The sequence below is a fragment of the Benincasa hispida genome, chromosome 7 (assembly GCF_027475165.1).
Source record: "Benincasa hispida cultivar pf3 chromosome 7, pf3_genome.v1.1, whole genome shotgun sequence".
NCBI lineage: Eukaryota > Viridiplantae > Streptophyta > Magnoliopsida > Cucurbitales > Cucurbitaceae > Benincasa > Benincasa hispida.
The window spans coordinates 23,560,227-23,575,082 of NC_143484.1; the positions used below are offsets into that span (position 1 = coordinate 23,560,227).

General features: G+C 29.4%; 1 protein-coding gene across 2 annotated transcripts; it reads right to left on the minus strand.

The window, feature by feature from the left end:
* Positions 1–326: 326 nt before the first annotated feature.
* On the minus strand, positions 327–13,147 carry LOC120080795 (annexin D5-like). Of its 2 annotated transcripts, XM_090315749.1 has the most exons (7): positions 12,885–13,147; positions 11,876–12,021; positions 9,378–9,596; positions 6,745–6,960; positions 2,001–2,090; positions 1,030–1,087; positions 483–662 (listed from the first exon to the last, which is right to left on the minus strand). In XM_090315749.1, the coding sequence occupies exons 1-7, from the start codon at positions 13,108–13,110 to the stop codon at positions 628–630; spliced, it is 990 nt and encodes a 329-aa protein (XP_090171875.1). In that variant the 5' UTR covers positions 13,111–13,147; the 3' UTR covers positions 483–627. The 2 variants fall into 2 exon arrangements, with proteins under 2 accessions (XP_038891365.2, XP_090171875.1); XM_039035437.2 differs by lacking the exon at positions 1,030–1,087 and having other exon boundaries at positions 327–662; positions 12,885–13,145.
* Between the last annotated feature and the right edge of the window lie 1,709 nt (positions 13,148–14,856).

The window sequence follows — 14,856 nt, forward strand, 5'->3', positions numbered from 1 at the left end:
ATTTTATTGAAGATTCAAAGTGAAAATTTTACTGCAAGAACTCAAATAAGTTTTCTTTCACTCATGCATCCTAAATCATCTATTTGGATTCTATTTTTAGGCTAAGTCATGCATTAGTTTATTATGAAACAACTTAACTGATTTTCATTTCCATATGAAAAATAATAGATGAGGGTATTATTTTTACACAATTGCTTTTGATGTAAAATATTTATTATATGTGGACAACAACACACAATGATTTCCCATTTTAATGAAAGAATTATAAATATACAAAAAATCATAGAAAATTATTTAAATTAACAATAAGCATTTCCCTACCTTCAAATTTACTATTATTAATATTAAGTCCATGTTAGTAATATTTTTTTTATATTATTTTTTCATGTTTGATCGACTCGAACACATTGAACATATGAAAATATTGACACGTCAATAAAAATTGAAACCGTGGTTGCAATGATTTCCTAGCCCAACAAGGAAAGAAGAAAGTCCCTATAACTACCTGATGTCTCAGAATGAACAGCATCATGCAATGTTTTCTTATACTTCCTGTGATATTCTGTCTTTATATATTGCATGTCTATCTCTGTCCTTGTCACAATTATCCTTGTTAATGTAGAGTCATCAGTTCCCAGGCCTTTCATTGCTTTGTGCAAAATCTACCATTGCAAAACAAAAGAGTAATTGTTTTAAACGATAAAATTCTTGAAAATATTTTTAGGTGTAGCAAAATATCACTGTTTATTAGTGACAGACCACGATAGACGTTTATCACAGATAGATATTTTGCTATACTTGTAAATAAATTAGCTCATTTTCCTTTATTTGAAAACAACCCAAAACAAAATGTATATTTAACAATATTCATTGGAATTTTGAATTCTTGAAAACTAGAAGTAAATTCTAGCATATTATGTTATATTATTTAAGGCAAGCTTGAGAGTGATTTTGTAAGAGATGGTTTTAATGAGATAAAAATGATTGCATTATATAAGTGATAATTGAGGGTATGTTTCGGCATATAACCTTTTAAATCCTTAAATTGATTCTTGACGAAAACTGGTTCCGTCTTCAAATTCGGTCCCTATTGCGAAAAATCATTATGAATATTTAGACTTGTTGTGTGTATGTATGTGTGCGCATATATATTAAGTTAGATTGTCTTTGAAAAGAAAAAAAAAAATGGTTCTACCAAATGTTTGTTCATATATCTACAAAGACTAAGTCTTTGAATAATAAATGATGCATAATTTTAATTAAAAAAATCCATGGTAGGAATTAAATTATTATGAATTTGAAATAGCAAAAAGTAGATTTTTACATGATAATGTTTAAATACTTAAATTGTTATAAATATAAAACTGTAGATATTAAATTATTACAAAAATGATTAAATTATTATTATAATTAAAATGATTTTTAATGTATTATTAAAGAAAATGCTTGTATAATAAGTGCTTCCTTAGATAAAACAACACTTTAAAAAACAGGCATTAAAGGCAAACTTAGTAAACATGTTTAATGACAAATTATTTTAATGATTTAATGACGCTTTTAAAAGTGACTTCCATATGATAAAAAATTTGATTAAAGAAGTGGTTTTTGACACTTCAACTTTGTAAATGCAAACAAGTCTCACAATGAATAATACAGGATAAGAAGAGATTTACGGTTTATAAATGAGTACAATTATCTTTGTTTATATAAAATCTTTTAAATATTTTCAAAAACCAAACCACGAGACTTTATATCCGAAGTAATACTATTATACCATTATTGAGATATGCAAATAGTGCGTCATCTCATAAAATACTTAAATGATCGACCAAGAACACTAATATGATTTTGGGTTTTTCCTCGAATGAGTATTTTTTGTAATCCTAAAAACGATTTTGATCATGCTAAAATCACTCCAAAACGAATCGAAATAAATTCAAAGGTGCAAAATAAATGAAGAACATTTAAAAAAAGAAATATGTTGGATAATAGAACAATACCTTTGCAAAGTACAACGCAGGATTCTCAGCACAACGCACAATAGTTAGAAGGCCATACTCAAAATAACCAGAAGTTTCATTTTTTATTGCCTGCAAAAATATATGGCCTTCCTTTATTCAAACACTCTTAGGATTGCTTAAATAGTCAAACATAATATTCTTAAAATAATAGAATACATAAAATAAAATATCCGTTCTAAAGTCAATCTCAGTCTAACTCAATTAATTAAGACATTATCCGTTTATTATCAAATTAAAAGTTAAAATTGTGAATCTCAACCTCCAATGTATCTTTGTACTATAGAAGTGAAAGATAGTTTGAAGTTAATAGAATAATAGAAGTACTATCTTTTTGGTTTTTAAGGTTTGACTATCATAATTCTATTTAGTTGGTAGGTTTTTCAAAATCTAACACTTCGATTTGATAACCATTTTATTTTTTATTTTTTATTTTTTAAAATTAAGCTTATAGACATTACTTCCACTTTTAAATTTCTTCTTTTATTATCTATTTTTATAAATGGTTTAAAAAACTAAGCTAAATTTTGAAAACTAAAAATAGTAATTTTTAAAAACTTGTTTTTGTTTTTAAAATTTGACTAAGAATTCAACCATTATACTTACAAATATGTCATTCATATATACTGACCACACGCGGTCCCGATCCATTAGTTACTAACTTTCATGTTAAACTCCTTTTCTTGCCCCATCGCAAGTATGTAATCAGTATTGGCGGACTAACATGGCTAGAGAACTACTTTTAGGAGTCATCCATAAGCATCCACATGGCTTCATACTCGAGCAAAATCTTTTAGCTCACCAATAATTCATGTTAGAAGATATATAATTAAATTTATTTTTATCCATTAGTTTAAGGTTTTAGACAGTCGGTGATTTAAGATGGTATTAGAACAAATACTTCATGAAGGTCTTGTGTTCAAGTCTAGCAATGTTATTTCCTTCCTATTTAACATTGATTTTCACTTATTGAACTTTCTTCAAATTTATCTTCATCCTTCAATTTTTGAGTCAACATGAATTCAATGGCACTAACATCAACATTCTTTCGATAACCACAGCTATCGTCTAATTGGGCCACCCTCTCAAACAAATCAGACAAGATTAAATAGCACACTTGCACATTTTGGTCGAGGCCCAAAGCCTTCTTGGGCTGTATTACATGAAAAATTGGGTGGGTGGTGGCTTCTAACTCGAAGGGTTAACTATTGACTTATGGCAAAATATTATACTTGCAGTTTGTCCCTATCGGTTAAATTGAAGAATAAAGATGGACTCCAAACCTATAAAATGAGCCTATGCCTCTAATTTCAAGTCGTTCCAATTAGAAAAACTTTAAGCTTGTGTGTGTTAACTCTAGTTAAGTTTCCTTTATGTATTTTTTAGTTTGAGAGTGGAAAAAGGGTGTGAGCTGTAGTATAAAAGTTTTGAGAGAGTGCTCTTGTAATTGGGATCGGAAAAGAGAATTGTAACAATTTTTCACATAGTTGATTTCTTTTTGATAGGTTGTGGTTTTTCTCCGAGTTGTGAGTTTTCTACGTAAATTCTTGTGTTTTCAATTTTCTTTTAATTGCTCTGTTATTTTTCTCTACTATTTTTCTGCTTATTCCTGCGGTATAAGTAGGGGGTTTTCGCAACAAGTAGTATCAGAGCGTCAGTCGTAGTTTCTTAAATGTCTAAGTATGCTCTATGGTTGCAGTTTTGTCTAAGCTTCCACATCAGAAAAGAATTCTTGAAACGGGATACGGTATTGTAAATAGTGTGAATCGTTCACTATTTGCTAATTTGCTAGGAGTGAAGTAGATGTATGTCAAGTTTTATGAGTTCAATAAAGTTTGATGTGGAGAAATTTGATGGGAGGTTCAACTTCGACTTGTGGCAAGTGCAAGTTAAGTGGTGCTGGTGTTCCAGTACAGTTTCAGAGTGATTCCAACAGAGGTTTAAAAAGAAGAGTCTTAGAGCAGAAGATAGGTTGTTGGGCATGTAGACAGTCTAAGCATATAAAAAATAGAGCAAATTCTTCAAAGGGCTCTAGATCATGTGCTGATAGTGTCTTTCTCGTCATATGAAAGGGTAACTTCCTCTGAGGAGGACGAAAATCATCCTCGTGGTATGTCCGCTTTATCATGATAAAGGATGTGATGCCAGTTTCATAAGTTTATACACGGGCATTGACTTGCCGGATATGCAAGGTGTGTGATGGAGAATGATTTCTCAAGCCTTAGAGGGAATCTAGGGCATTATTCATCGAGAATGGAGTTTTTAAAACAGAGAAATAGAACCATCTGATTTGATTCGTTCTCAATAGGGGGAGCCTAAGTTCTCATTTGAAGGGAGTTCATAAGTAGAATGAAAGATAGTTTCAAGTAAGAAGGAGCCTCACACTTTTAGGTAGAGCCTGAGTGTTCCAACACTAATATATACATAATTAGCGAGAGCCAAAGTTCGAACAAGAGGAAATCTCACATCTAGGGGAGCCTAAGTGATTAGCTAAGTTGGGCTCTACGTGTGTCACTATAATCTTCTCTATTTACGGATAAGTACAACGTTATAATTGCTTTACTTTTATATATTAGTGAATTATCTTTTCCGGGCACTCTGCCTCCTAGATGTAGGCGGTTTATCATTGAATTGGGTTAACAATTCTTGTGTGTTTATTCTTGATTTGCTCTTGTTGCTTGTTGTTATCTCTGACTTTGCTAGGGCGTGTTGTGTGATGTTTGTCTTGTGTAAGGACCCATATTTTAAAATCTCAATTATAATTAGTAATTAAGTGAAAGAAAAGATTTCTCTTGAAAGAGACAAGCCGGATAAAAGACATCTAGATCTAGTTGTTGTGTGAATTGGTTCAAGAGTTAAAACAATCGAGTTTAGTAATTCCATGAATGAAGTTTGTTCACTAGAACGTCTCTTTGTTAATAATCTTCGTACTTGATCACTTTTATTGCTTTCTTAAATTAGTTTAATTAATTAACATCACAATTCAGTCCCTAAATAAAATTGGAACAAGCTTTGAATAACTAAAAGATTATCAATCCAATTTTTTTAGGACGATACTCGACCAAGGCCGTTTTAACTATTGATACATGCACTTACGTTACATCAAGTATGTAGCAACAAGTTTTTTGTGCTATTGACAGGGAATTAGCTTTTAATTTTCTTTTAATATTTATGAGATTTTATTAATCTTAATTTAAGGTGTGCATTAGTTTATTTTCGCTTTTATTTTTTCATTTTCCTGTTTTTGTTTGAGTTTTGGTTTTTGAGTTTTTCCTTTATTGATTTATTGTGATATTTGCATGTTATGACTTTCAATAATTATTTGTGGCCTTATGGAAAGTTCCAACCCAACTTAGCTCCAACGCCACCACCACCCTTCAATCCTAACCCTTATACATTGAGTTGTCCTTCCTATGAGTATGTGAACCTATAATCCAACCCCAATTGAGGATCAACCTTCCCTAAAAGATGTGTTCAAAGAATATTCCTTAGAGCTTAAGGTGGAGAGGTTCATTAGAGAGAGTCAGAGAGCTTGGCTAGACTAGAAGCTCATCTAGTAGAGAATGAGAGCCGCCCTAAATCGTGTAGGTAATCAACTTAGTCTGATATTTAATACCCTTAAAGCCTTGAATGAGGGGAGTACTTCGGATACCACCTAAATCTCATGGCGAGAATGAGGTGTTAGGATTGAAGGGTCTGTGAAGTCGAGGAATGCTTAGCCTCCTTATAATCGCATACAAATATCACAGTCAATCATCTTTTACTTGGTTACCTCTTAGTTGCCTGCCTTAACTCAATTTGCATTCAAACCAAATTGGAAGTTTTATGACTCATTCTCTTGGCTTCAAGACTCGTTAACAAAGGTTTCAAGAAAAACCACAACGGTTGGATGCAATAAACAGGGCCCTATCAACGTCTCAAAATGGATTCCTATATTCTTCAATTTGTTCCTCCATCTTCACCTCTTTTGAGGAGTCATTTCATTCCGCATCCGTCTTACTACAATCTTTTGTCTCTTTGGCCTTAATCGCAAATACATCCACAATGCCCCGACGAAATTGTCTTGCCTCTCATGAGCGCCATTTCTATAGACTGTAGCTAGCATGACTACTGTCTTCGTTAACAACACCATTTCTTATTCCATATTAGGGAGCTATTCACAACACTATTATTAATACTTATCAATTGTAATTTCCACAAATTCAATCTTCTTTTGAGTCATTTTAATGATTCCCCGTCGCTCTTGCTCTGATACCAAAGTGTAAGGTATCCCCTCCAATATGTTCGACTATGATAACAATCAAAATTCTCTAAGGCAATACAAACCCCTCGCCTATTTTAGAGGCATAAGTACTCAACCCTTCCTGAGAATTTCATAGAAAAAAAAATATACTTGGGTGTAGTCCAGACTACACCTAACCCACCAATTATCTAATTAAAAACTAACATGTGGCAACAAACTTTGAGTTTTTCGAAAAAGTTAAATTATTCTTTTTTTGTCATGTGATGAATGAAGGGGCCTAATCATTACCCTAAAAAAGATCCTACTATCTACACAAAACATTATTTGGTTCCTCACCTTTTACTTACTAAATAAAACCATCCCGAAACATCGATGATGAAACCAAAGCATTTTCAATCCTTTGTAACGGAAGAAAAAAATGTAAGATTTTAAAACCTAAAGACGACATTACTCAAACTTAAAAGAATCGAAAGGGTCACTTACCTTTTTAAGAGAGTGGCCATATGATTGTTTATAAGCATGGCTAACAGCAGCAAGATGAGCACGGCTACTTTCACTAAAAATTTGAATAAACTTGTCCTCATCAGTTCCCCATCTTTTCTCTCCTGCTTTATACAAAGCTTTGGTATCTTTCTCTACCAAGTTTCTGTCTATTTCTGGCCCTTCATACCGTGGTTTACTAACATAAGCCAATAACAGCTGCATCAAAAATCAATATACAAATAATGAAACTCATCTTCCAAACACATTTAAATAGCTCAAAATACCATAATATTTGAGAGTGAAATTGAATGACAACATAGCTTCACGGTAATTGACATGTAATATTTCTCATAAAAGTTCAATTCCCACAACCCTATTTTGTTGTACTCAAAAAAATTGAAATACATTAATTTTATTCAAATTAATTAAAAAGATATTTACATCTTAATTCCTTTTTTAAGTTATTTAACTCAAAGTTCATATTATGAAAAAAAAAAAAAAAGAAGATGGGTATTGCTTAAACTCAGAGGTGAAAATTAAACTCAAAAGTAAGGATGTTTGTGGGTTGGGTTGGGTTGAAGGACTTTTTGGACCCAACCCAATTGTTCGGGTTGTTAATTTCTTCAACTCTAATAACTCTTCTTAAAAGATGAACCCAATCCAACCCAACCATGAAACATTTGGGTTGGGTTAGTTCGGGTTGATCGGGTTATTTTTGTTCTAAAAGAAAGTAAGTTGTTAATATGTAAAAATTTGATTTAATTATTTTGATATATTAAATTAAGATTAACAACTCAATTTCAATTTATATAATGAATATTTTCTTTCCAAAGTACTAAAAAACTATTTTTAGGAGTTGTTGGATAATAAATTATCCAAAAAATGATAAAACTTAAACAAATATATGTATATTTGATTGTACCATAAGTAAAAAAAATATACAATATAAAGTTAATAATAAATTCGGGTTAGTTCGAGTTGATTTGGATCATTTTAGGTGAACCCTTAAACTAACCCAACCCACAAAAATTTCATTTATTTGAACCCAACCCAACCCATTGGGTTGATCGATTTTTTCGGGTATCGGGTTTTTTGAACACTCCTATTCAAAAGTATTCTAGAGTAAATATACAGGATCTTGAGATTTTAGGGATTAAATGAAAATTAATGTAACATTTTGAATCTTAAGAACTAATGGAAGTGTATTTAAATTTTTAGACTAGAGGGGGTATGTTCTTAATTTTCTTCATGTATCCCAATGAGATGTGAATCTATAGGTAAAAACAAAAAAGTCATTTTATAAATGCTACTATCACACTGAAAGTTTCATAGCTATGTTTATTTGGATGATATACTTTATAAAGTTCTTAACATATTTATAAGTTTGTAATTAAATTTCAATTTTATATCTAATAAGTTTATTCGTCATGTTCATTGACTACGTATGACATAAACCTATAACAACCTTTTAAAGAGTGTTAAGGATTAAGTATACATAATTTTAAAAGTTTAGGGATATGTTAAAAAAACACTTAAAAATACATTGGCATAGACATAATTGCAAAAGTTTAGGTTTCATTTCATGATGTGTTCATGTTTTTCATTTGCCTTTTTTTCTTTTTTCAAATTTTGAGAAATAGAAACGGTTTAAGTTCTATTTGGTAATGATTTCGTTTTTTTTTTAGGTTAGATTTGTTTTCTTATAAATTTAATGCTATGGCCATGATATTTCTTGCCAAACACTAAATTCTTATTCGAATTTTAAAGAAAAACAAGTTTTGGAAAACTACTTTTTTTAGTTTTCAAAATCTTGCTTGATTTTTCAAAATATTGATAGAAAGTTGATAATTAGACAAAAAAACTTATAGGTGAAAATAGTGTTTATAAGCTCAATTTAAAAAAACAAAACAACGGTTGTTTCCCTTCTTCATTTTTCTCTTTTTGTTAAATTCAAAAACATTTTCAAAATTATGTAAAAATTTTAGTAACAACAAAATCAAGTTTCTTGCTTTGTTTATAAATCTTTTTCCGAACATGTATAAAAGTACTATTTATCATTCTGACTCATAAAATGCATAAAAAATACGACATAAAGCGTTTTAATATTTAATTTTAAAAGTTGGAAAATTTTTATCAATAGAAAAATCCCAAAAATATTTATACTTTATAGCAAAAATTCTAAAAATGTTTTATATTTTTGGAATTTTTTTGCTATAAAGTATAAATATTTTTTATTTTTAAAAAAGTCCCCTTTAAAGTTCTCATAAATTTCTTATATTTTTAATTTAAACTTTTCAAAGAAACAAAAAACAATCCATCAAACTCGTTTTTGTTTCTTTTGTCACTAGTACAAAAAAATACAATTACCAAACACATTTTTGCTTTTCTTTAATAAAAAAAAAAAAACAAGAAGTAATAAACAAAAGCGGAAAACGTTATCAAACGAACTATTAATGACCAAATTACTTATAATTGAGTCAAACAAAACAAAAGAGTGAGCAATTGAAACAAGGATGAGAAAAAATGCTTGTGACTGATGAGAAAGAACATTATTAATTAATAATGTTTATAGGAGTGATAATTAAAGGCAAAAATAATAAATAAAATTAAGAGAGAGTGTAAAAGTAATTAACCTTTTTGTGATCACTAGAAGCACTTTGTTCAATATCATGTTCAATATATGATTGAAACATGGACAGGTAAACTTGTCTTAACTGCTGAATTTGAGTTGACGTACGAGAACATAATACTTCTGTGGCTCTTCTAAGATGAATTGTTTCTCCACATAATGCTTCCTTTACTATTACAGCATCTCGAGTGGCTGGATCATACATCCATAATAAAATTGCTTTCTGCAAAAGCATTTCACAAAAATCATAAATTTGAATTCTAGACCGTGATATTTTTTTCATTTAAAATAAAAAAAAAAACGAAAGACGTTTTCATTCAAAGAATCATCGATGAGGACAGAGATAACCTAATCGACAAAGGAATAAGATGCGTCTTCTCTTGTCTAAAAAGAGAGATAACATATATAAACGACCTCCGAATCCAAGTTGTTATTCGAGTGATAATTACTAGTAATTTCGAAATTTATTTTGACATAATATGAAAATTTATCTCCTTAATAACTAATTATTGATCTACTTTAGTTGTTGTACTTTCAATATATCTCAAAAAGAAAAATGACTTTTTTGGTTCCCTAGGTTTTAGACTTATAATTTTCATTTGGTCTCTAGTTTTAAAATATTATTTTTTTTAATTTAATTTCAATTTAGCCCCTAAATTTCAACATGTTACAATTTTATCCTTCAGATTTGAGTTTTTTTTTTTTTTTTTTTCAAATTGATCTTAGATTTCAAGATTTATAATTTTAACTTTGATTTTTCACTAGTTTTTCACTTTGAGTCTTTAGTGTTTATGTCTATTATTTAATTAAAAATAATTTGAACTTAATTTTAAGATTGATAAAAAAAATTATAATGAAACTTAATTAATTATAATTTTTTTACTTTTAAATTAATTAATAGACATTATCACTAAAGACATAAAGTAAATATTAAGAGAATATTTGGCCTACCAACTTCATAGACTCAACTTCACCAACTTCAATAGTGTTCATTATTGAACTTTGCACATTAATCGAGGAACTCTATCTTCTCCTCTTTCTCTCTTTTGTACATTTATCGAGAAACTTCATCCTCACAACTCTGCACCCTAAACACAGACTTCCTAACTCCAACATATTGACTCCAGATATCATAATTCAACTCAGCACCCCAAATTAAAGTTTATGGACTAAATTGAAACAAAACTCAAATCTCAATGGTAAAATTGTAACATTTTGATACCTATAGATTAAATTGAAACCAAACTCAAAACTTAAATACTAAAAGTGTAACATTTTGAAATTTAGAGACCAAATGAAAACCAGACCCAAAATCTAAGAACCAAAAAGATCTTATACTTTTCCCTCTTAAAAATAGCTCATACTATTAGTTTACTTTTAACTTCTCGAAAGACAATTTAGCACTTAGGTTAGAATATCATTTTATTTTTGTACATATACTTTGGGATTCATTTCATTTTATCTTGTGTACATTCAATTGTTCAATTTCAGTCTCTATATCTAAAATTTCTTTAATTTAGTCCTTCAAAGTTAATGTTAGAATCCGCGTATTGGCAATATTTTTTAAGGTCGTCGGGAATTTTGTTCTCGAGATGTCTCACAAGTTATCTTTTGGGTTGCTGTTTCTACTTAATATTCTTTTTCTTATTTGGAAATTTCCTATGATTTATTTTAGGAATATCTTCTCCTTCTCTGGACACTACTGATTGTGGAATGAGGTTGTTGACATATTTGAGGGTGTTGTGTTCTCTTTTAGGGTTGGCCATTTTCTAGAAAAAGTGTTTTTGTAACTGCTCTTTTGTTCTCTGTCTCTGCCAATGAAAACTTGTAGGCTGCTGAATTACTCATGAATGTTGATCTTCAAGTGATCTTGACATAGTATTGAAATATTCTATTTCATCTCTGAGGTGGTTCACACTTGGGAAGTTTAAGTCTATCAAGTGAAGCATTCTTCATTTAAGATAGGAAAGATAGAGATATTGAAGAGGGAGTCTTCAATTTAGGAGAAGCCTAAATATTCAATCACTAATATTATCATACTCAAAGGAGTCTAACTGATCTTGCATTGAGTTTGACTTTACGAGTGTCACTATATCATTGTAATTATTTAACTCTCTACCCCCAGACGTAGGTAATACTGCACCAAGCTAGGTTACCAAATATTTTGTGTTGTCTTTTACTTTATCTGTTTTAGTTGCTTTTCTTGTTGTTGGAATTGTTGTAACATTGTGTGTAACAAGTGTTCTGTGTTAGATAACCTTAATTTAATTGTTATCAAAATTTATTAAATAATAATAATAATTTTCATACAATAAAAGACATTATGTGAATGAAAATTGCTAACATGCTTTTTTAAAGAAAAAAAAATCAACGACAAATTAAACTACCTGCAGGGACTAATTTTACGAGTTATCAAAAGTAAATGAACTAAAATGAAACAGAATTTAAAAATATCGAAACTAAAATAATATTTTAATCTAGTATATATATATATATATTCACCTCGAGATTGCCACTAAGCTCAGATTTCAAGTGTTTGTTGAGGTCCTTCTGGTACATAACTTTATACTCATGTTGAATTAGAGAACGTTGTGTTGCATCTCTATGTGCAAGAATATTGACAACAGCAGCAGTGTCACAACCAAAACCTATGTATGGATGAATTGTTAATAAACAAACGTCACAAGAAATGATTATCAAACATATTTTATTGATTAAATTACAATATGATCGTTGAACTTTGATCAAATATGTATTTATTTGGTCCTTCAGTTTTTAAAAATATAAACTTAAAATTATATGTCGGGTAAGTCCTTGAAGTTTATAAGTGCCTTAATAGGTTACTTGCCTTTAAAATTCGACCATGTTTACTAATCTATATTGAAAATTAGTGTAATCATAATAGGATTCCATTGATAGGTAATTAGATTACTTTTGATCACGTGTAGTTAGAATTATGAATCTGTTATATTTACCGTTACCATTTAGGACCGAACGATAACAGTAAATATGATAAATTCATAATTCTCATGTTGTAACAGTAACAATAACGGCAACCGTAACGATATCTGCAAAATTTCCAAATACAATTGGATTGAGCATTCTCCCATTGTCAATCAATTTGCTTTTTGTTATTATGGATTTATAATTGTGTCCCAAATGACTTAACCAGACTCTAAATTAAAGGAAGGTCAAGAGAGAGAAATGCAATAGTTAACGGATCAATATCATTCATCAAGATACGTTGCTATCTTTCTCCAACTTCTCTCTAACTTCATTTTATCCGATCCAAAAGGTTTCAATCTCATCTCCAATTACAAAGAAAGCAAATGAAAACAATATTTGAAGAATAATTCAGAGTTTTCATTTGCATTTAAATAAACAAATTCATTTACTATGAATGAAAATTTCTAATTCTTCATCATCTTGATTCAAACATATCAAAAGATTAAACAAAAGCATAGAATCAATTAATTTTCAGAAATTTCAAAAAGAAAAAACAAAATCAAACCTTTAAAGGCTTTATGAAGTTGGGCAGCATCATCCTGTGGAGAAGTAAGAACACATGGAATAATCAATGAAGACATTTTTTTTTTTTTTTGGAAGAATAATGGGTTTAATGGGAATTTTTGTTTGTTTTCTGAGAAAGAAAATGAGAGAAAAATTGAAACATAGCTCAAGTTAAAAACAAGGTTGAAGAAAAAAAAATAGAAAGTAAAAAAAAAAAAATTAACCATTTTTCTCCTTCTTACTAGGACTCTTTCTATAGTTGCCCATAATTTTCTCCTCTCTCTCTCTGTTTTTAATCCATTATTTTAGGGATTTATTTGCAAAGATTTTGTCTTTCAATTACCATCCTTGGGCTTTTGCTTCATCCACAAAAAAAAAAAAAAAAAAAAAAAAAAAAAGACCAAGTAAAACCCAAGTGCATGCCTCTTTTCTATTTGGGAGTTTGGAGTTTTTTTATATATATATTATTACGTGCAATACACGTGTTATGAACTAAGCTCATTAGGTACGTGAGTAATAGTACTTGTTTAAGACAATTTATAAACTCGAAACTAAAATGCATAGATTGAGATTATCCAAAAATGTTTAAATGGTCAAGGTAATGAATTAATTGATGCATGTAAGATTTCAGAAGCTTGATATAACATCATACAAAGTTGATAATTGTTGGGTGCAAATTTATATTTAAAAGGTCATTGATTATATTTAAACGGTCCATTGATTATTTTTAAAACAGTCCATTGATTAATTTTTAAATGGTCCATTGATTAATTTTTAAAACGGTCCATTGATTAATTTTAAAACATGCTTCAGCAGTTCGTAATACACATAATTTATTTTCTAAATTCCAACTTCATTTTCCTCTCCTCCTCCATCTTAGCTTTTCGAGCAGTGAGTTTAGAAAAGGTGTACATTCCAATCAGTAATGGTGCATTTCCGATCTGTTTTCATTTGGTTGTTTTATCCTGAGGACGACATGGCAATTTTCAGACCTACTTGCACACTTGGGCAGAGTTGCGAAACGTCGAGCTCCGCGACTCAACCTATAACGAGTTTCTGTTTTACAGGTTTTGCTCTTTGCTTGACTGCCATGTCTTGACGGTTTACAATTCGTTGTTCTGAGGATCCTGCCGTTTTCAACAATAATTTGTAAAATTGCATGGTCTATAAATAAGAATCATTCGCTTTTATTCACATACCTTCAATAAACCAAAGTTGAAGTTGTTGCTATTTGATCAGAATAGAACTAAAATGTTTAACATGTATTTTCTTTATTGCAACAACATATAAATTATTAATTGCTCCAACTTTTTTTTCACATTCCCCCGATAAATAAAATGTGGTTAAAAAAAGAATTATAATAAAACCGATGCAATCATTTTAATCTTAATTATAAATTTAATGAACTAATACAATTCATTAAACCTCAAATTAAATATGAATGAACTTCATTTTAGCTTAATATAAATCATACAATCAAGAGCTACTTTGAACGCTTATGTTTGATGTTTATGAAAAATTGTTTAAGGTTGTAATTATTATTCTAATAAACATTATTGAAAACATAAGTTACTCTTATTTATAGTAGTAGAAGGTAGGAGTTACCATTAAAAAAAATCAAAATTTGATGTTTGATTAATTATTAATTAATGTAATAAAGGTGTAGTGAGGTTTATTATTTTTAAATTAATTCAACATTATTAATACTAATAGTCATAATATTAAATAATAATAGTAAGTAACGCTAATCTACACTCATTTATTTAAATAAAAATAATTAAATATATCATTTTAGGCCAAATAAATTTCACGGATTTTCTTAGAAAATTTATATAAAAAAATTGGCATAAATGTAATAAAAAGAAATCTAAAAGGGTGATGTCATCTAAAAATGTTTATCAATAATCCTTGCTTTTTAATATAGTATAGATATAGGTTATAGATTATAGATTTTTGTCGAGTAAAGTGCCTTT

Excerpts from the sequence above, each read along its gene's own strand:
- LOC120080795 (XM_039035437.2), bottom strand. The coding sequence starts at position 13,110 with ATGGTTAATTTTTTTTTTTTTACTTTCTATTTTTTTTTCTTCAACCTT. Across the intron at positions 9,597-11,875 it reads AGCTTAGTGGCAATCTCGAG|AAAGCAATTTTATTATGGAT; the intron begins GTGAATATATAT and ends ATGCTTTTGCAG. Across the intron at positions 663-2,000 it reads CTGCGTTGTACTTTGCAAAG|ATTTTGCACAAAGCAATGAA; the intron begins GTATTGTTCTAT and ends TTGCAATGGTAG.